This window comes from Pteropus medius, unplaced genomic scaffold (assembly GCF_902729225.1).
Source record: "Pteropus medius unplaced genomic scaffold, Ma_sr-lr_union100, whole genome shotgun sequence".
In the NCBI taxonomy this organism is placed as follows: domain Eukaryota; kingdom Metazoa; phylum Chordata; class Mammalia; order Chiroptera; family Pteropodidae; genus Pteropus; species Pteropus medius.
The window spans coordinates 23,509,076-23,518,988 of record NW_024342467.1 but is presented as its reverse complement, the minus strand read 5'-3'; the positions used below and the strand labels follow the sequence as shown (position 1 = coordinate 23,518,988).

The window sequence follows — 9,913 nt, the reverse complement described above, 5'->3', positions numbered from 1 at the left end:
AGTTACGGGAGGTGGAGTTATAGGAGGGTGGCTTCTCCAGGAGAGGACAGAAGCCCGCGAAGCGACGGCAGCCACACGCGGCCCCTCTGCTCCCCCGAGTCCTGGCTGCGTCATGCCGCACTGTGCTGCATCTGTTTCATACGGGGCTGGGGCGCGCTGGGCGGCGCTGCACGCACATTCTCGAGGCTCGGCAAGATGAAGGAACTTGCGGAGGTGACACAGCTGTTACTTGGAAGCGCCAGGATTGGAAGCCAGCCATGGATGGGAAAGCCGGGCTCCTTCCAGTACATATGCGTCTCCCACGATGGGTGACGAGATGGGGGAGTCCAGGCTGAAGAGGGCCGGGAACACCGGAGAAGGCTGGCGACTGACGTGCTGAGCGCCGTCCATCCGGGATGCACAGCTTGAGGAGGGTGGTGAGGACGAGGCACCCCGCTGGGCTGGGCACTCTGGTCCCCAGCACGTGTGGCTCCAGCGAGCGGACGTCGCCTCGTTCCTTAGGCCGTCACCTCTTGCATCACTGACCATCTCCGCACAATTTGAGACGGGGACTCCGGATTCAGCGAAGATCAGTAAGGCTGTTAAAGACGCCAGCTGACAACGGGCCCTCCGCAGTGGAACGGTCCCACCTAGGGTGGCCTGGTGGCCAGGCCAACCTTGACCCTGACACCACTCGCCCAAGCGGACGGGCCAGCGACTTGAGAACAGGTGCGTTGGGCCAGTCTTTTCTTGGGATGCAGAAGAGTCCAGCTCGCAGCAGAGCGTGAAGAGAAAACACAGGGAGGGGCAGAGACGGCCTGAGGACGGCCGTGCCTGTGACAGGCGGCACACTCACCCCAGTTCCCGACAGCACCCCTACTCCCCGAGGGTTCCTGCTGTCACAGGTAGCCCTGCTCAGAGCCGCTTTCGTGGTTCCGGAGCACACTCGACATGCCGCTTGCAACCCCAGTGTAACCAGAGCCCACATCCGACCTCCTACGTCCTCCTGCGCTGGCCGGGCTGGGCGGCCCCGTGAGGTTCGGGCCGGCATCGCAGACACGTGACAGCAGACACGCGCTCTCACCCCTTGCGTCCGTGACCCGTGCTTCTTACATTCAATCCCACTCCTGGCTGAGGTCGCCATATCCACGAATCCACACAGGGACTACAAGCTACGGCCCCACGGGGGATGAAAGGCCCTTGTCATCAGGTTCTTACCTGCTTCCCAGTCTCATTCTTGCTGCCCTGCCTCGTCCTTCACCTCCCAACAGCGACTGCATCGCGGGCGTCCAGCTCGCCTCTCCCAGGACCTCACAGAGCGTACTTCCCGGGCATTCGACACGCACACCACTTCACACCACTCTCCTCCCCCGTCTCCTGTCCGGCTAATTCCCAATTATCTGTCAAGTGCCAGATCAGAACCGCCAACTCCAGGAAGCTACATCCCACTGCCTAACACTCCTGCCTGGCCGGACACGGCGTCCTGTCTTCTTGGCATCTGGACGGCGTAGCCATCCTGGCGTAGCACAGCGCAGTACGCTTTTCTGAGCCACCCGCACGTGAGGATAGGACCTCGCCACCTGGAACAGCTCCTGGCACATGACGGACGTCCCACAAACGCGTGAGAGGAAGGACCAAGGAAGAGATGGATGGTCCTTTGATCTTAACTCCACGTTCATGTTTATGTTTTGATCAGACTAACAGTAACGCGCTGGCACTCCCACAGTTTCCATCATTCTTCTGATTTCTAAGTGTTCTACATACTCTGAACTTATTCGATACATAAGTCATAGCTTCATTTTACAAAATTATTTTTATCAATATTAAAAAGACTTCCTTTCTTTATGTGTCTGTTAAGAGAATCAGGGATTATTTCTTGAAAGACACGCGAAGGACTGGTAACACTGCTGAGCCCCAGGAAGAGGGCTGACGGGGACCGACGTGTCCACTCCCTGTCGCATGCACCGCCCAGTGCAGGGCGGGCTCGTCCGCTGCCTCTTTGGGAGGAGGAAAGGATGAGAGTTAAAAGCTGTGTATGTACTAGGTACCTGGCTGTTCAGGCAGACCTGTCAGGGTTATAGTTGAAACACTGATGAGTAAGGTAAGTTGGAAATAAAATCTTCCCACCTGAAGATTTTTCACTTATTCTTTTCCGGTTCTATAAATAAGTTGAGTGAAGAAAACAGTTTAGTTCGCTGACAATTTTTTAAAACAGAGCAAAACTAACTGTGCTACTAAAAAGAATTCGGTGGTACTCCACAGAGCAGTTCCTGGAGCACAGGGCAGAAAGATGACAGCGATGACGTCACCCAGCCAGAGATACGGGCCGAATTCTGCCCCGTCCTGCAGCTCTCGAAGGATCCTACACGGTTTTAACGCTTAGCCTGCACGCGATTGCTACTGCCAGCTCTGCCCTTTTGTGGTGGTGGTTCTCCCCCGTGCGGGTACTAGTCCCCATTGACCTCGTTAAAGGCCGATGCTGATCCAGCTTGTCCCAGGGCCACGGGAGAGTCTGCACTTCTAACAAGCTCCCAGGGGTGCACAACATGTGTCTCCAGCTCACAGTCTGAGTGGCAAGAACTAGAAACTTGTAAGTGTCTATAGATCCTCCCAGCACAAAGTTATCCCACGTATCATCAGAGAAATCTGAGCCACAAAGAAATCAGGTCCCTGTCTTCCCACAGTCCGCTCCAAACCCTGGTGGATGCCACACCTGCTCTGCTGCCACCGCCTCCGGCCTGGCAGACCACCGCTGCCTCCTCCTGAGATGGCACCGGCCAGCTCCGGCCCCGCGTCCACTGGTGCTTCTCCCTGAGGTGCTCCACGTGGCTATCAGGCCACCTTTGGTCACGCCACTGCTAAGTGGCCCTCCCGAATTCCTGCTACTCTTCCGTTCCACTCTGCGGCGGCCTCTCTTCAGAGCAGCATATGATTGGAGATTGGTCATAGGGCAACTTGATGATCTTTTAACACAGGACAGAGTCGCCCCGTCGTATCCATTATATGGCCGTCCACTGTCATCACATTTTGCTTTTGTTTCTTTGATGTTTCTCATTGTACTACTATCTTTGACAGTGATTTATAATGTAGACACGTTGCTTTTAATTCCTAGATACGGGCGTATAATAAACTGTCGGATTCAACACTGGACTCCCTTTGTGGAAAATCAGCACTGTGAGCCTCTTTCCACCGCTTTGCCAGTCTTTATTCACTGGGCCTGGTGGAAAGCGGCCTCCACCCTCCTTCTCTCGCTTGCAGAAGCTTCAGGAGCAACGATGTTGGGCAGAGCCACCCCAAGATGGCATACGTTGCCTCGATGCCACAAACACACGTGACCATGAGCTGGCATCACTTTCACTGCGGCTCCGATGGCAGGCTGGAGGCTGGTGCCAGGGTATTGAGCCCTGGCTCAGCCTGGATGTCCCCGAGGGACCCATCCGGCCCTGAGAGTCTATGACTTCATGACTTTTCTCTCCTTCCTTTTGCCTATGATAATTCAAAGGGAATTAATAAAGTATCTCTGTTGGCTACAAACCCAGTACTAAGTTCTCTTCTTTTGCTTTCGGTAATAATTCTTTTATGGGCCTCAAGAGTAGCCAGCCTACCTTGCTACCTGACAGCTTTTCCTCCACAGAGAAATAAAGGTTAAAATATGAATACACTACCAACAGCAGACAGACATTACTTCACATTATTTTAAAGCATTTTCTCAAAACATTAATCTTCTAAAAGAACAGATATATATTAGAGGAAATATTAGAAGAAAATATATTAGAGGAAACTGAAAGTTTATTAAAGGTCAACTGAAAAGGTAAAAGGCAGATAAAATGAAAAATGCTGGATTTTTGCTGGCTATCCACAGGAGATTTGAGTGTATAAGATGAAAGAAAAGGTCTTGACCGTCTTGGTTTTTAACTTTGGGTTCTAGAGCTTCCCTGTGTCTCTATTAGACCCCAGGGTCAGCAGTAGTCCTGCTGGGTCACTCGGGGTCACTCTGGGTCATTCTGCCTGCCCGGTCTTCCTCGGGAGCCTGGAGGTCCGCTCACCGCTGACACCACAGTGAATGCTGGGAAAGCACCTGGCTGGGGACGGGGGAGACGAGGGGGAAGGGAAGTGGCCTGGGACAATTTCACGGTGGGGGCGTGGTCCTGGCCGAGGGCGGGCACAGGCCCAGGCCCGGTGAGACGCAGGACACGGGAAGCAGGGCACTGGGGACGGGCACAGAGGCAGGGGACGGCTGGGGTCGAGGAGGGCCCTGTGTCCTTGGCTACGGAGTCTGGACCCGCCGGGAGTGAAGTGAAGTGTCACAGACTCTGGAGCAGAGGAACATCGTGGCCATGTGCTTTTTCTTTTTTTTAAAGAACTTCTGGTGACCACATGGACGACGGAAGAGCTGGAAGGGACAGCGAGGGGAACGGTCAGTGGGCGCTGCTCAGGGTGAGATCGGAGGGCCTGACGACCGACCTACAAGGGGACCGAGGGGTGCCCGGCGCTGCCGAAGAGGCGGGGCGAGGGAAGACGGCGCAGGGCGACGCCCGGCGTTCGCCATCGGGGACGCTGAGACGCGCCGTGCTCGGGGCCGCGGCCGGCTGCGCCAGCTCCGCCCGCCCACCGCGTTCGCCCGTCCGGAAGGGGACGGCGGGCCCGACCCGCGGCCAGCGCTGGGGACCGCGGACACCCGCATCGTGCGTCTGTGGCCGCGCGGGGCACGGGCTGCTTTTCCCGTCTCTAAAAATCCACTATCTGAGTAGTGACGATAGAAGGAAGAGAAAATCCACGTCTTTGACCCATTTTCTCTGATCTAAGCACTGAAAACTCAGACTAACTCGGACGAAGTCCAGTTTGGGTCTCCCGTTTCAACTGACAACGCTTACTGCACCCTACGCCAGAGCACAGACGTGGAACTATTCAAACGCGAAAGGTAAAAATTGATTTACTATGAAAAGTGACGCAAACCTCGAACGAAAGTTTAAGGCGCGGCGACCTCTCACTGTTGTAAAGAAGACAAATCCAGGTCTTTGAGGAACATTTGAAAAAAATAACAAGGATTTTTTTTTCTTTAAAGAAAATCCTGGGGAGCATCTGGTGGAAGAAAACTGTAACGGAACAAGTAAACACGCGACACAGCTCTCGGGACCCCACCGCCCACCCCGCCTGGGACCCCACGTCCTCGTGAGGATGGCAGACAGAAGCTCTCTGACGCTCGGCGCCCCTACGTCTTTCCTTTTTCTCTTCTGAAAATCACTTTTTTCAGGTATAATTGACACACTAAAAGAGGAACATGTTTATGCATACAAGCTGACGAATTTGGAAATATACACTATGAAGCCGTCACAATTTCTGCCATAAACCTAATCATCCCCGCCAAACATTTCCTACCGTCCTCTGAATTTATTACTATCATATTATAAAAACACTTAAGGTAAGCTCTACCCTCTTAGCAAACTTCCAAGGCTGCCGTGCAGTGCTGCTGACCACAGGCGCCGGGCAGTGGGGCAGACCTCTAGGTCTCACTCACGCCGCAGAACTGGCACTCTGTAAAATCCGAGGCAGGAACAGCTCCTGGAATTCAGTGTGCAGTGACAAGAGGAACCCCTTCACCCCAGGTGAACTGTGACAGGGCAGGCTGGCGCCCAGGCGGCTGACACCCCTACCCACCCCGGCCCCTCTTCCTCAGAAGGTGCCCTGAGAGGGAGGGAAAACTTCTCACACAGAACTTCAAACACTGGGAACGAGCCTGTGTCCCCAGGGGGGGCTGGGAGTCCCCAGCACAGCCCACGAGTCTGACACAGCAGCTTTATAAGAAGAAACCAATCGTTGACCCTGCAGTCACCTTGGGTAACGTTCCCTAAACGGGCCAAATGTAACGATGCAAAAACGTCTACAGCCGCAGGATGTCTAAGCGCTCAGATCACCGTACACACACCGCAGGTACTTGCTGAATGAATGAATGAAAAGCAAAACACCACAAAGGTGGTGGCTCCATCAACACCCGGCCCAGGGGCATCGCGAGTGGCAGGGACGTCACTGTCTGTTTCTACAGAGTTTCTAAGGAAAAGGGCAGAGGGCATGCAGTGCGCACGTATGAGCTGCGCGGACATGCGGCACGGCACGCGGATAATCGGTAATCGCGCGGGGTTCGCGAGGAGACTGCCGCCCCACGGACGCTGGCCCTGCTCCCTGCGCCCACGCGCAGGCGGGACGGTCGTCCACCTGGACTCAAAGGACACTGCCCGACTGTTCCCTTCTGGCGCGCTCCGAGGCCGGGGGGCGCGCAGGGGCGGCGGGGGCTCACCTGGGGCGGGCGCCGCGGGCTGCGGGGTGTAGGACACGCTGAACGCCGGCTCGTCGGGCAGCGGCGGCGGGTTCACGCGCCTGCGGATGAAGAAGCCGGCCCCGCAGCAGAAGAGCACGCCCATCATCGAGGAACCTCGCGGGGAGACAGCGTGAGCCGAGGGGGCCTGTGAGAGCCCCCCGGGACCTACCACCCCAGCCGAGCCTGGCCCTCCGTCCTCGCGCCCCGCCCAGACGCCCCTTCCCACGCGCTCTCAACCAGCCTCGCTCCCCTCACGCGCGGCCCTGCCATGCTCTGGTCCCTCCGGGGGGATCACCTCCTCTGAGACCCAGGCAGAGGCGCTCGGCTCGTCCCCACTGTGCCGACACCAGAGGCTCCATGCTGCCTCGGGGGCGCTGGTTTAAAACTTCCCGCGTGTAACTGTCTGTCTAGACACCTGTCGCTTTAGGAGGCTGGCTGTAAGGGCCTCTCCCCGGGACCCTGGCACTTACAATGACACTCAACGTCTCCTGACAGGAGAGGTGCATGGGGCAGAAGCCAAGCACTCTTCGACTTGAGTTGGGGTACCTTAGGCTCGCATCTCAAGGTGTTCTCTGGCTGCACCCCCAGTGTAGGACCTGGTGTCAGAATATCAACTCTAATAATTTGGCCAAATCTCCTGGCATCTGGCACCCCGACCTTGCAAGATTTGTCCTCATCCCGTGGGGTTCACGGAACATCTCTGTGTAGGGATCCCACCAAGCTCGCCACGTTCAAGGTACCTCGGCCCCACCAAGCGACCCTGGCCAGCAGCTCCGAAGCACCTGGCCGCTGCTCAGGGGAGCTTCCTGGGACAGCGGGCGAGGCCGCCCTCGCCGCCCGGCCCTCACAGTTCTCCTGGACTCTCGATTCTCTTCGTTTTCCCACAGCCTCATTATCACTCATTTGGTGCTTCAGACCAGCCGTCCCCAACCTGTGTGGCCCCAGGGACCGGTGCTCCTGTGAGACTCTAACGCCTGACCATCTGAGGCGGAGCTGAGGCGGTGATGCCGGCGCTGGGGAGCGGCTGCAGATACAGATGCAGCTTCACTCACTCATCCAGTACCAGTACCGGTCCATGGCCCGGGGGTGGGGAACCTGACATACTTCCGAACCCTTTGAGGGTTCATGCTCTGGACAGTCCTGCCTCCTTCTACCACAGGTGCCATGGAGGCAAATTCTGCATGAGAGCACGTGGTAGGTTAGATGAAGCTCTGAAGTCCAGCCCCTTCCATCGCGAAAGGTGTGTTCACATTTGAGGAATATGAGGCTAAAAAAATTCACCTTCTACGATAGAGTTCTAGGCACTAGCAACTGAGAGGTTGGGGCTGGGGGCGGGGGGCACCAGCGTGCCATCGTTCAGGCGGGCTCGCCACAAGCAGTGACATCGAGCCAGGCCAGGGCCCGATGTGACAGGTGAGTCCAGCCCCCACGTGGCCAGTGCCCCGGCCAGGAGGCGGCGATGGTGAGAACGGAAGGAGGCTCTCCGAAGAAGGACAATGTGACGTGTGGAGTCCCCATTATTCGGTGGTGTCCCTAATCAAACACTGGGAACAGTGGTCAGGAGGGAAAGACAGCCTCACTAAGAAATGCCCGCGGCTTCTGCAACAGGCTCAGTGCAGGTCTTCGCGCCTTCGGAGCTCAGTGACGTCAGAGCCTCAAAGTCAAAAAGAAGCCTGAGTCGTGAAGCTGCTGACGTCTGGACCCTGGTGGAGTCGCCTGGACGGCGTTACCATGGCAGCAGAGCGCAGGGGAGGGCGAGTGGGTATCAGAACCGCTCTGTGGCTTTAGGCGAATCCTCCCCTGCACGAGCTCTGTCATCCTGACATCGGACCCATAACGTGGAACGCTTTGGCGGGCAGCCCCGGAGACGACGGGCCATGCTCTCGGTGGTGGGAGCTCTGCGCCCCGCTCTCCTGGGACGCTCTGCTGGCATTGTCCCCCTCGTTCCCTCTCAAGGTCCAGGTTCACAGGCTTCAGACACTTCCAACCTCCCTCGGTAGAGCTGGAGGGTGGGCAAGATGCAGGCTGCCTGTCTCGAAAGTCACGATTCAGCTGACAACGTGAACCGGGAAGATTCTGAGGCAGCAGACTCTTTACCGCAGGGTATGCTGACTCTCTGATTCTTTCAGACGATCGGCCTCGGCATCATCAGAGGCTGGCAGAGGAGCTGCTGAAGCGTGGGGCCGCTGTCCAGCCCGCCTCCCAAAGACTAACTCCCCTTCCCCAACCCCCGGCCTGTGGGGACAGGCAGGGGCTTTCTGCAAACTGAGCAGGATGCTCGTCACGTCACGCAGCCCGCCCGGACACACCTGCTTGGAGCAAGGAAGCCCCAGAGACCGTGGCCCCAGGTGAAGGCGGGGAGACTGTGGCTGGGCAGACTGACTGAGGGCAGGGCCCTGGGGTGGAGGGTGGAGGAGGGTGCTGGAGACCAGGAAGGCTGTGACCTACCAGAAGTACCATAGCCTCTGGATGGAGAGGGCCCGCACGCAGCACCTGGAGCCGCAGCAGTCCTCGTAGGGGCGGCATCTGTAGGAGAGAGGGGCACAGGTTGGTCAGCGTCCTGGGGCAGAGGGAAGGGCCAGACTTGTCGTGAGATCCAGGGAGACGCCAGTGCAGAGGACAGTTCACACAGCCAGCCGAGCTGACCGCTGTCCGTCTGGTGGCGTAAACGGAAGGAAACGGTCAACGGAATTCGAAGCACTCCGCTAACTGCACACCCCGCGTGCCACATCACAATGGCTCCCTGTCGGGAGCCTTAAGCCTGCACCCAAAGATAAGAATCACATCCTGTTACCGAGAACAAACTCTGCTATCTGTGACCATTTGGACAGCCACGGCACTGTGAAGCGCCGGCCTTATCCCGTGTCTTTGATCCCCATTCCGCCACCTGCAGAGCGGGAGCCTGCAACTTCTGGCACAGCCCATCTGTTTCTGACCAGCCAGGCAGAAATCACCTCATCTGGTGGTCGCCAATAAGCTTGTAACGAATACTCTCTGATCAGTCCCGCCCCTGCCCTCTCCACCTGAGTGTATAAATATAACCACTTGAAAATAAAATTTTGAGGCTTGATCAGAACACTGTCTTGCCTCCACTCTTTTCTCCCGCCCATGTTTTCTTTAAGGTGCGGTCCTCCTCGGGTTCTACGCAATAACTAGGTCCTGCAGGTCGGGACAGCTCCCCTCTGGGGGGGCGCCGGGACCGAAGGCCGGCATGACACCTCCGGCTCTGCAACCAGAAAGCAGCCTGACGACAGACCAGCATCTACACGGCGTGCGTCCTGCTCAGGCCTCCAGCCCCAACGACATTCGAAAGCCGGGCCAGTGCCCTGACAGTCCCGTGCGGTTAAAGCCAGAGGTTACAGAGTCACAGGGGAGGTTCGGTCCTGGCCCTGCCACTTAGGAGCAGCGGGACTTCGGGCCAGTGATTCGACCTCCGAGAGCCTCAGTGTCCTCATGAGCAAAGGGGGTGGGCGGGCAGGACCCCTTCGCGGTGCTGCTCTGCGTGCGAAGGCCCCACCCCCACAGGAAGCGCCCACGGGGCTGTCCTGCTCTCAGGGGCTCCACCCTGGGCAGGCTCAGGGGCTGTTCCCGCCCCAAAAGAGAGGCCCCAGGGGTCAG

The 9,913-nt window shown here is 57.4% G+C and overlaps 1 protein-coding gene across 5 annotated transcripts in view; it reads right to left on the bottom strand.

Moving 5' to 3' along the window:
• VOPP1 (VOPP1 WW domain binding protein) overlaps positions 1 to 9,913 on the bottom strand; it is a 60,191-nt gene that overhangs the window by 5,809 nt on the left and 44,469 nt on the right. For 3 of the 5 annotated variants that reach the window (XM_039862798.1, XM_039862797.1, XM_039862795.1), the window contains 2 exons: positions 8,744 to 8,821; positions 6,275 to 6,409 (listed from right to left, as the gene is read on the bottom strand). In XM_039862798.1, coding sequence (XP_039718732.1) covers positions 6,275 to 6,401 — 127 coding nt within the window. In that variant the 5' untranslated portion in view covers positions 6,402 to 6,409; positions 8,744 to 8,821. The remainder of the gene's footprint in view (positions 1 to 6,274; positions 6,410 to 8,743; positions 8,822 to 9,913) is intronic. The other 2 variants (XM_039862799.1, XM_039862796.1) reach the window with 1 other exon arrangement.